Below are 12,740 nucleotides of genomic sequence, written 5' to 3' on the forward strand. Positions count from 1 at the left end.
CCTTCCCATTAATGTATCCTTCCCATTAATCATTTACATTAATGTCAAATCTTTGCCATTAATGTAAAGATTGAATAACAGTGGACCAAGGACTGATCCATGTGATACACAAGTTACCTTAAATTTTGCAGCCTCACATTCCTCATATACCACTTTTTGATATCTGTCAGTCAGCCAAGTCAGCCTGTGGGAATTGATGATATATCACCATGCATCTTGAAGGAAAGTGCAAGGAAAGCGACATCTGCCTTGACAAATTTGTTTGATATGAGTCTTACATTGGGTCAAGTTACAAAGGAGTGGAAGGCAAGATTATACCACTTCATAAAGGAGGTGACAGAATTCAAGCGTCAAATTATAGGACAATCTCTGTGTCAGGTGTTGTGGTTAAAGCGTTGGAAAGACTGGTGAGAATCAAGATCCAGAATTGGGTTGACAACATTGCATTATCTTTGATGGACAGCATGGATTTGCTAAATGGAGGTCAGGTTTTAGTAATCTACTAACTTATTACAATAAGTAAGATAAATAAGTTGCAAACTGCCAGCCTGGTTGGCCGAGTGGTTAGCATATCTGTTCTCCAGCCCAAAGGCTGCGGGTTCGAATCCTGCCGCAGGCATGGATGTTTGCAATTGTATGCGAAAATGCTAGTCGTGGTTAGCAGTAGATGGCTTTGGTGTAGATGATGAGGTTCGATGTAGTTGGTGGACTGAATGATGGAGATTATTATTATTATTACATACCACCTCCAGGGACTCATCGAGGGAGGGCAACCACTCCACAACTGTCCGTCTCCACCACTCAACTACATTCATCATCTACACCAACGCCATCTACCGCCGACCATCACCACTAGTATTTTTCACAGACAATCACAAACATCCATGCCCATGGTGGGATTTGAACCTGCAGCTTTTTTAGCTGGAGAGCTGATACGCTAACCACTCGGCCAACCAGGCCGGCAGATGGAGAGGTGTAGAGTAGGCACACTCCCTCGATGAGTCCTTGGAGGCGTCACACAATAATAATAATAAGCTGACAGTATCAGTGGGAGATGTATGCACAGTAGTATACTTAGATGTTGCAAATTCCTTTAAAGGCTGTGTGGAGGTCTCCTCTCAGTGATACAACTTTGACCCTGTTATCTATTTCCATATTTAATTTGTCATCATAATTAAATATTTTATCAAATGATTAAAATATGTATTAAAGATACACGTGTTTTATATTTACTGTCTATTTTTGAGTTTTTCTCTTTTAATTGCCTTCACTCTAAATTTGTTATAGCAGTTATTTCATTTGGTAAAAATACTTGACTTGCAGCAGATTTACTTAAATAGGATAACATCACTGTACAGAGTACAGAACTACATTTCATAGTGCCTATTTGAATATCAGATTTACAGATGTACAAATTTGGTTTGTCTCTTTACGAAATCTGTGAATATTTTTGTCTCTTTACAAAACCATGATCATACTGGATCTGGATTACTATGCACAGATTTGGTTTCCTGGGTTTGGAGGAGATAAAGTTTTAAGTTTCTCCATGTCACAATTGGAAGAATGATGGAATATTTTGTCCTTCTAAGGCAATTAATGTGAAGTTATTAGCCTGTATATACAAGTAGTCCAATCATGATGTTACTTCACGTGCAAATTTTTATTTGGTTACACTTGGATAAAAGATTAAACCAAGAATATAATTTTTTGGCATCTTTAATTTATTAACAATGAAAAGCATGCATTTTCTATGAAGTTGTTTGCAGTTCATGGTCTTCTGTGAATTACTAGTAACTGTATGCACCTTTATTTTTTGTTGCACTGCAAAGGATGCCTGATGATTGCTTGAATGCTCTTGAGAAAAATTTGTAATCTATGCAGAGCATTTTAGTTTGTTGTCATGATACTTGATGTTTGCTTTTAGTTGTATGTGTTGCCAGTCCTGAGTTATGTTTACTTTTGTTCTCTACATCCTAATGTGTTCAGATTTGCATACTCCTTCCCAACCTGCCTTTCTGTGCTATGTAGTGTAAACCACAGGTACAGTTGATCTTGTAGACATCAGGTATTTTGAATGGCGGATGAGGAGGTTCTGGAGGTTTCAGGAGATCAGAGATCTTGTTGAGGGGAGGGGGATAGAACGCAACCTTCATATTTTGTTGAAGTAGTATCCTTGATATTTCATCTGTGAGTAACTAGATATAGGAGGAGAATCACTGTTCCTCTGAAGTCTTGCTTTTCATGTTCATCCAATTGAACATGTCTGGGATGTTGATGTAGAATTTTGTGACTAATGTTCTGTTGTAACCATTCTTTGCTAGGATGTCAATGAGGTAGCAGGCACTTGGTTTCTTGTATCTATATTAGTCGAGATTTTGTATTATGTTGTGCATTAGATTCTGCATAATGACTAATTATGTTCTCATAAGGTATACCATCATCCCTTGAATGATTATTATTTTCCCACCTTTGCAGGGAACGAATAATGCCTATTATTTGCACTATGTGGTGATGGGATGTGCTGTGCCTATCATCTGGTGTTTGCTGGTTTCCTATACACTGAGAAATTGAATGTGTTCTGCATGGATACTTCTACAAGCGTGTCTAAAAATGGTGAAGGCCTGTTTACCTCCAAATCAACAGTGAATTTAATATGAGAATGAATATTATTCAAATATGTGAGAAATTCTTCTAACTGGGTAACTGGAGGTAAACATTACCTGTTGTACCTGATTTTTAATTTACTCACTTATTTTTCCTGATGATTTGAAACACAAGAATTTTCATGAAACTAGTTTGAGTAGTCAATAAATTATTCTATCTCATCTGTTTCTTTTGTGTGGAAGAACATTGGCAAAACATTTCTAACATGTCTTTCAACTCCACAGAAGCCTACACAATGAAATCCCAAATATCCTTGCCCAGTGTGGAATTTGAACTTCAATCTGTTAACTGGTGAGCAGATAGGCGAACCTCTTGACTAATCAGGCTGGCAAACTTCATTTTTAGCTTCATTATGAGCAATATATCAATCACTCTGTATAAAGATATTTTTAAGTCATACAAGATTTACTGTTTAAAACATTTTTCCCTTTTTCAAGGTATGAGTTTTTTAGAGCAATAACATAAACAGAAATCCTTATTTATTTATCTTCATAGTTATCCTCATATATCCTCGTGAGGGCACTTGTGAGTCAAGCGCAGTGACATGTATAAGAAGAGTGACTGATTGAGACAAGTTTTCTAGGAAAAATTAAATATATGCATAATTGTTTGAGTAAGAAAGGCTGTAAACATTGTACGCTACCGGTTTTATTAGTGTGGAGGATTTTTTTTGCCAAAATTTAATTACGAAATCGTTATTATTAGACTTAGTAACCTGAAAAAAATGGCAGTGGCATTATCATCCCATGACTTTAATTTAGATTTCAGTCGATTCATTAAGTGTGAGGTCTGTTATATGTATTTTTTCAATTACATAAATGATTTGTGGATATTTGGTGAGGATGGAAGGAAGGTGGTGCGAAGTGTGACCTGAATGAGGAATTGATGAATACAAATATGAAATTGATAACAAAGTGTTAGTAGCGAGATTGTCGCATGGAAAATGAGTGCACGTTTGAAAGAGAAGGATGGTGGGAAAGAGAGGTGAAAAAATGTTAAAAAAATCAGTAAAAAAGAAAATGGGCGATTTGAAAACCATAACGGATGTTAAAAGGGACGAAAGTGAGGTGAGAGTGGTGGAAGGAAACGAAATTAGCGAAAAAAGAATGATAGCGAAAGTACGATGCATGTTGAACTGAAAGTACAGAAACAAAGAAAGATGAATGAGTGTGAAAATGGGAAGAATGATAGCAAAAGTTGGATGCATGTTGGACTGAAAGTACGGAAACAAAGGAGGATGAATGAGAGTGAAAGTGAGAAGAGGGGGTTGAGAGTGAAAGTTAGAAAGATTGAATGATAGAGAGAATGTGTCGCAAGATTCGGAAGTTGAATTGGATTGGATCAGGCAAGAAATGAAATGGATGCGGAATGAAATTAAGAAAATTTGGGTAAAAACTATTAAAATAAATAATAATGTCATGAAAGAGTTAACAAAAGATGGGTGAGTGGCATTGTATGGTGACTCCATTATCAAAGGTGTGTTGGAGGATAGGATGCACAAGGTATGTTTTCCGGGCACTAAAATGAGTCGAGTGATTGAGGCATTGGATATGAGGCAGGAGCGAGCAAAAGAGTTACTAGTATTAATAGGTACGAATTATTTGAGAGCAGACAAACAGTGTGTCAGAATGGATATCAGGAGGCTGCTTAGAAGGATAAAAGAGAATAGTGTGACAGGAAGGGTAGTTAGCGTGTTGCTTAGGTATGACTGTGGTGAACTGAGGCGGAGAGCAAGGATTATGAATGATATGCTGGCTGAAATGTGTGAGGAGACAGGAGTACAGTTTGTTAATGTGTGGAATGAGTTTGAGGGACGAAGTGAGCTGTATGGGAGTGATGGACTGCATTTGAGTGGTTATGGTGTGAGTCGCTTGGAGAGACTGATGCTGGAAGGTAGAGAAGTGAATAGAGAGAATGAATCAGATTGAGTGGGAAGTGATGTGGAAGAGCAGGAGAGTAAGACACGAGAGATCAAAGAGGTGGTTATGAATGGGGAAGTGAGTGGTATGAGTATAGAAAATGAGAGAATGGGTCTGCAAGAGAAACAGGGAAATGGGGAGGCTCAGGGTGGACAGGGGTACACATCATGAGGAAAGGTGGATGCTCCAAGAGGAGGTAAGCATGTGTAGGCAGGAAACAATGGGATGACCAGGGATCAAGAGGAAACAGTTGGAATTGAAAAGGGTTTTAAAATGAAGAAGCAGAAAGGGAAATGGCCCCAGTCGAGTATGGAGAGATCACATTGAGTGAGTGGTATCAGTGGAACTAGCTGGAGATCCAGAAATGAGCTGTTGTGTTTGTATACAAATGCTAGAAGTATAAGAAACAAGGAAGATGAAATGATTGCACTAATTGAGCCTATTCACCCAAAGATTGTTGGAATAAGAGTGAGACATGATTGGAAGAGGATGACATTCTGACAGGAATAGAGATGGAAGGGTATGATGTGTTTTGTAACGACAGAAGGGGTAAAAAGGGAGCAGGAGTGCTATTGATAATAGAGAAAGAGTTATGTCCATATAAAGTGGAGATGCAAAAGGGAAATAGTTGCAATGGTTTTGAGGCAGTATGGTGTGAGATAGAGGTGAATGGAATCAAATACTTGGCAGGATGTTGTTGTTATAGACCAGGTAATGTGGATGGTGGTGATAATGAAATGTACAATCAAATTAGCCAAGTAAATAAGAAAAGAGTGATCATTATGGGTTATTTTAATTATGGCAATATAGACTGGAATGATGAGATAGCAACTAGAAGTAAAGAAAATGAGTTTCTTGAGTTTTTGAGGGATAATTACCTCAGACAGTAGGTATTTGAGGGATAACTACCTCAGACAGTACAGGCAGATGAGGATTGAGGGTCTTTGATTTGGTCATCTCATCAGAGGATGTAATTAGAAATGAGGTGTCAAATCATCCACCAATTGGTGAGAGTGACCATGAGGTGATTAGCTGGGTAATCACCTCATGGTCACTCTCATCATCTCCACTCTCATGATCGGCAGCAGTAGAAGGACCTCTGTGGAAAAAGGGTATATGTGGAACTACAAGGGGGGGGGGAGGATTATGAACAGCTCAGGAGACAGCTTGCAGGTGTAGCGGGAATGAGGAGTTAGCTAGAAAAGAGATCAATGCAGCTTGGGGGATTTTCAAAAACTAGCTAGTAGATGCAATGTCTAAATATATTCCAAGGGTGAGAAGGTTAAATAAAGTAGGTGTGAAATGGATGAATAAAGAGATTAAGCATGCGATACAGAGAAAAAGGGCATTGTGGAGGCAGCAAAAAAGAAGTGGAAATAACGAATTCCATGAGGTCTACAAAGACCAAGCAAGGAGGGTGACTTGGTTGGTGAGGGTAGCTAAAGAGAGGTATGAACAGCAGTTAGCTAATGAAGCCAAAAAGAATCCTAAGGAGTTCTTTCGATATGTAGCCAGCAAAAGAAAGAATGATTATGGAAGGATGACATTGATCGGAGAAAATGGTATAAAGTCAGCTGTTGTGGAGTGTGTGTTGGAGATACTTAATGAACAGTTCATAAAGATCTTTCAATCTTGTGAATGTGACTTCATGGAGGGATTGAGAGCAGTTGATGATGGGGAGGAGAGACTGACTGTAGGTGAGCAAGAGATGTATGGGGAGTTGAGTTAGCTAGATGTTAATAATGCTCTGGGTCTTGATAATATATCACCACATATTCTGAAAGAATGTGCCAGGGAGTTGACACCTGCCTTTACATATTTGTTTAATAAGAGTCTTGCACTCGGTCAAGTTCCTAAGGAGTGGAAGGAAGACAAGATTGTGCCACTTCATAAAGGAGGTTATCGAACTCAATCACCAAAATATAGCCCCATCTGTGTGTCAGGTGTTGTGGTTAAGTTGTTGGAGAAGCTTGTGAGAACTTTTTTGAGAGTGAGAAACAGGTTTTTTTCATGCAGAGTTGTGAATGCCTTGCCTAAGAATGTTGTGTCTGCAAAGAGTTTGAATGTGTTTAAAACACGGTATGATGAGCTGTGTGTGTGTGTGTGATAAAAGGATCTCCCAGATCAGTCTTTGATTCCATGAGGTCTGGGGGTGGTAATAATAATTATAATAATATCCTCTTAGTTATTCGATGAAAAGTAAAAATCTGACTTTTTGTATCCACAATGTGGCCCAGATCCAACTTGATCTTCACCAGTTTTCCTCTTCACAATATTTCTAACACTTTTCTCTTGTATGCTTGCATAATTGCTGGCCTAGTTTGCCAAGTGGTTAGCCTATCTGCTCTCCAGCCAAAAAGCTGTAGTTTGAATCCTGCCATTGGCATTGATATTTGTGATTGTCTGTGAAAATACTGGAGGTGGGCAGTAGATAGCATTGGTAGATGATGATGGTGGTGGTTGCGGTTCACTGTAGTTGGTGGAGAGTTATAGAGTAGGTGCCCTCCCTCGATGAATCTTTGAACTCCTTGGAGGGGTCATGTAATAATAATAATAACAATAATAAATTTTTCCTGGAACACTTCAGGAAGAAAATTTATGCATACTTATCATATTTCATTTATATTTATGAGGTTTTTTATATAAATTTTTACAATATGAGCTCTTCTTAAATCATTTTGAATAATTCAACTTTGTGATTAAGATTTATGCATTGTGTAGTGCCCACTGCAAATCTGTTATACCTCCAGACAGCTTGAATTTATTGGAATCTCCCCAGCAGATAGACATTGAAAAACATGAGAACTAGATTGCAAGAACAAAATGACTGACTGAAATTAAACAAAAATAAGGGGAATTAACACTAATGAAATCTGGATGGAAGAACTCGGGTGAGAATGAAAAGTGAAATGAAACAAGCTGGGTAAGAAACTGAACATTTGATGATGAATTAACTAAGTGACTTGAATGAAAAAGACAGGGAGGGTGATAAAGTAATGTTAAGGGATGTCAGAGAAGGTTTACATGGTCTTATATTGGGATTCTATCATTAGAAGTGTGATAAATAACAGGATGCATAAAACATGTTTTTAGTCATGGTATATAATGAAATGCATAAGATTTGCTTTCAGGATGGAACAGTTAAGATGAATAACTGAGGTTTTGCATAGAAGAAATGCACAAGCATTTGAGTTAGTGATAGCTGTGGCCATAAACGACTTGGAAAGTAATAAAAAAAAAGAATGCCAAAAGAGATTTGAGAAAGTTAGCAGAAGAGATGAAAGACAGTGTAGTTAATAAGGTGGTTAGTGTATTATCATGGTATGACAATAATCATTTGAGAAGTAGCTTAGATACAGTGTGGTGCAAAAACACAGTACTGAATAACTACGAAAGCCTATCGACTCTGTCGAAGTTCAGTATTGTTCTTTTTTGTGCCATACCGAATAACGAATGGCATGATGACTAAGTTGTGTGAGGAAGGGGTACAATTCATAAATATACTGGAACAAATTTGAAGGAATGATGAAAGTATTTAAATAATTATCAAATAATTACATTCTACCTAACTTTTGCATCATTGGAAAATGATGCAAAAGTTAGATAAAATTATCAGAGTAGTGTTAACAAAGATTCGAATAGCACTTCTAGTTTGGACAAATGAGTGGAGTTGCAATTTTAATATATTAATAAATGCAAGGTGTTGCTCTTTGGGATACAGAGATATAAAGCTACGTGCTGTATTGGTGGACTAAAGGGCAATGACACAAAATATTTAGAAAATTAAATTACTCAAATAACAGAGGATGGTCCTAATTGGAGAGTTTAATTACGGGAATATGGAGTGGAAGGAAGAGGTGGAACCAAAACAAGTTAATTTTCTAACATTTCTTATGCTTAACTATGATAAGGAGTACATGCAGGAAGCAATTCAAAATTTAACCAGTTGTAACCAGCTGCATACCTCAGAGTTCTGTTCTTGGGTCCCAACTGTTTAACTTATTTGTTAATCATATTTCATGTGGACTGACTGGGGATCTTCAAATGTTTGCCAATGATGCAAAAGTTAGGTAAAATTATCAGAGTAGTGCTAACGAAGATTCGAATAGCACTTCTATCTTGGACAAATGAATGGAGTTACAGTTTTAATATTAATAAATGCAAGGTGTTGCTCTTTGGGATACAGAGATATAAAGCTACATGCTGTATTGGTGGAGCTGTACTTCAGTAAGTAGATGAGATTCAGGATCTTGGAGTGATGGTAATCAGAGGACTGGAGTTCTGAGGGCACGTCGCAAAGACTGCTCATAATATTGCTGCTATGACAAAAATTTATCAGATTAATACAGAAGGAATTATAAAAAAAAGTGGATGTGAAGATGGGAAGAATGAGAGGTCATCCCTGGCAATTGTATAAAGATGAGATTCAGGATCTTGGAGTGATGGTAATCAGTGGACTGAAGTTCCGAGGGCACGTCGCAAAGACTGCTCATAATACTGCTGCGATGACAAAAAGTACATTGACATGTAGGCAGTGGTGCATCTATATAAGGCATTGATCAGACCACATATGAACTATAGTGTTCAGATTTGGTCACCTGGTTTTCATTTTGATGTCGAAACACTAGAGAGGGTCCAAAGACAAATGACTAAAGTCATATCAGGACTCCGGGATTGTGAAGAGTGTTTGAGGGAATGGGAATTACAGAGGTTGGTGGATAGGAGGAAAATAGGAGATATGATGGAGACCTTTGAGTTTTTTAAGGGATTTTATCAGATTAATACAGAAGAAATTATAAAAAGAGTGGATGTTAAGATGGGAAGAATGAGAGACAATCCCTGGAAGTTGTATAAAGATACAGTGAAGAAGGGTGTGAGGAGTAGATATTTTGCATACAGAGTTGTTGGTGAGTGGAATGCATTGTGGGAGTACCTAGCAAATGCAGTTGGTGTAAATTACTTCAAATTATCATGATAGACATGTTGCTGGTTGAGTGGGCCTCCCATGATGAGTCTGTTGACTCCATGGAGGTTACCAAAATAATAATTATGATAATAATAATAACAGCAAGAATAAAATATACTAATGGTAATATAATAAATATTCATAAGTTTTTGCTGTTTTCAATATGAATATCCTCTTTATTTTACGACAGTGCTTGTAGTTGTAAAATTTGAGAATTGCTGCAACTTGTAAAAAAAAAAAAAGCTTCACTTTACTCACTGATTAATGTTACTAGGTTAGTTAAATATTCAAGACTGCATATGTTATCATTATTACAAATTTATTTGAAATATAAATCTTACATTCATTGTCACATCTTGTTAACTTGCCACTCCACTTGCCATTTGAAAGACAAATCCTTTCTTCTGAGCCAAGCACTGTATAACCAGAGAAACACCCAAATATTACTTTACTTCCAATACTGAATGAATCTCCTCTTCTCCATCCATTTTCAGGTATACTAGGATCTGGACACATGATTTCTAAAAAAATATGAAAGACTAAATTTAATATCTCACTGTAATACTCTCACAACAACAACTGTCTCACAGCATAGCTAATACCTAAAAACAGGTGAAAACAGGTGATCTTGACAGCAAGATGTCTTTTTTAATATAGTGGTACTAGTAGCAAGGCTTATACGTTGTTCAGACATAACTGGTAATTAGTTTACGGAATTAACAACGCATATAAAGTATATTAATTAAAGGTAACTTTAATGAATAACTTCTATATTTCGGCAACGTCACGTTGCCATCTTCAGGAACATAAAGATATGGTATGTGCACGCAGGCACTAACACAAGCAAATGAGGAAGAAAGCAAGAAACTAATATTGTTCCTAAAGTCCTAATGGTGCCCTCTGGCGGGCTAATTTGGTAGTCTTGGCAGTTGGGCTGAAGTTCTCATAATGTAAGTCTCCCAAATTTGGAGTAGTTTCATGCACCCAAATTTGTTGAGGTTAGGAACGTTTTTTAGAGCTGCTGAAGATTCTTTGAATAATCTTTCATATTTAAACTTGCTGTGATGTATTATTTTTGTTTCCTTCCAACGAATTTTATGGTGGGTATCTAAGGCAAGCAGTACAGCCGCTCTGCCGGCCCAGAGCGACTGTACTGGTGAAACCGGATGTAGTCTTTGTGTTCTGAAATCCTGATATTTGTTGTTCTGCCTGTTTGGCCAAAGTAGGACAATTTGCAGCTGCAAGGGATTTGGCATACACCAGGTAGGTCTAGGGGAAGTGGTTGGTCTTTGGTAGAGCGGATAAGGGATGCCAACTTTTTATATGGTCTGTAACAAGAAGTAAGGTCATATTTTTTGAGGATATTGGTTATGTTCTCAGAGGTGCCCTGGATGTAGGGGATGGTGATAGATTTGGTGTAATCTTTATTGTGGAGGGGGGGGGTTGTGGTTTACTGGTTTTAGTATTTTTTGGATTTTTTTGGGGTTATAGCCATTGGCTAAGAAAGTGTTGAGGATGTGGTTTAGTTCAGTAGTTAGGGCCTTGTCATCTGAGCAGATTAATTTTGCTCTGTTATATAGTGTTTTTATAACCCCATGGATTCACCACTTTCCCCACCCTTGGCCAATTTCTTTATGGAGACATCTGAAGAGAAAGCCTTAAACTCCACCCCACAAAAACCTACTATTTGGCTTCAATATGTGGATGATGTGTTTGCTATTTGGCCACATGGCTCAGACACACTCCACTCCTTCCTAACGCACTTAAACAACCAACACCCCAGAGTCCAGTCACCTTAGAAAAAGAGGAAAACAACACCCTCCCCTTCCTACACACTTTAATCACTTGCCAGCTTGATGGATCTTTGGTTTTCTCTGTTTACAGAAATCCCACCCATACTGGCAGATACATTCACCAGCAATCCTCCCCCCCTCACAACAATATGGGGTTATAAAAACACTAGATAACAGGGCAAAATTAATCTGCTCAGATGACAAGGCCCTAACTACTGAACTAAGCCACATCCTCAACACTTTCTTAGCCAATGGCTATAACCCCAAAAAAATCCAAAAAATACTAAAACCAGTAAACCACAACCCCCCTCCCCTCCACAATAAAGATTACACCAAGTCTATCACCATCCCCTACATCCAGGGCACCTCTGAGAAAATAACCAATATCCTCAAAAAATATGACCTTACTTCTTGTTACAGACCATATAAAAGGTTGGCATCCCTTATCCACTCTACCAAAGACCAACCACTTCCCCTAGACCTACCTGGTGTATACCAGATCCCTTGCAGCTGCAAATTGTCCTACTTTGGCCAAACAGGCAGAACAACAAATATCAGGATTTCAGAACACAAAGACTACATCCGGTTTCACCAGTACAGCCGCTCTGGGCTGGCAGACCATGCCTTAGATACCCACCATAAAATTCGTTGGAAGAAAACAAAAATAATACATCACAGCAAGTTTAAATATGAAAGATTATTCAAAGAATCTTCAGCAGCTCTAAAAAACGTTCCTAACCTCAACAAATTTGGGTGCATGAAACTACCCCAAATTTGGGAGACTTACATTATGAGAACTTCAGCCCAACTGCCAAGACTACCAAATTAGCCCGCCAGAGGGCACCATTAGGACTTTAGGAACAATATTAGTTTCTTGCTTTCTTCCTCATTTGCTTGTGTTAGTGCCTGCGTGCACATACCATATCTTTATGTTCCTGAAGATGGCAACGTGACGTTGCCGAAATATAGAAGTTATTCATTAAAGTTACCTTTAATTAATATACTTTATATGCGTTGTTAATTCTGTAAACTAATTATCAGTTATAATATAGTGGTAGGCATTACAAAGAGAACTCAGACCAAAGTTGGAAATGTTCTGTATATTATCTGTCAGTGAAGCATCATTTACAAAAATTAGTTTTTAGCATTGTTTAAAACTATGGATTTTTATCTGATTTCATTAAAATTTTTCACTCTTATCACTAGAAGAACATTATTATTGGTATGATGAAATCACGTTTCTCTAAGAGTAAGCATGGTAGTAATGCTGTAAGGATCCAGACAGGGTAATTTAAAGAGATGATTATCTTATCAGGTGACAAATGTGGTATTTGTGAAGGTATGAAAGAGTTGCTTGTATCAGCAAATAGGAAAATTGAGAAAGTTAAAACTGTGAGT

The 12,740-nt window shown here is 37.7% G+C and overlaps 1 protein-coding gene across 1 annotated transcript in view; it reads right to left on the reverse strand.

Moving 5' to 3' along the window:
• The window catches only part of LOC150103690 (complement factor B-like), a 271,622-nt gene that overhangs the window by 155,204 nt on the left and 103,678 nt on the right, over positions 1 to 12,740 (reverse strand). Inside the window, exon 7 of the mRNA XM_090396496.1 lies at positions 9,891 to 10,070. Within this exon, the coding sequence (XP_090252622.1) occupies positions 9,891 to 10,070 (180 nt within the window). The remainder of the gene's footprint in view (positions 1 to 9,890; positions 10,071 to 12,740) is intronic.

The sequence above is a fragment of the Typopeltis vanoorti genome, chromosome 8 (assembly GCF_054136105.1).
Source record: "Typopeltis vanoorti isolate ZY-2024b chromosome 8, IOZ_Tvanoo_1.0, whole genome shotgun sequence".
Taxonomy (NCBI): domain Eukaryota; kingdom Metazoa; phylum Arthropoda; class Arachnida; order Uropygi; family Thelyphonidae; genus Typopeltis; species Typopeltis vanoorti.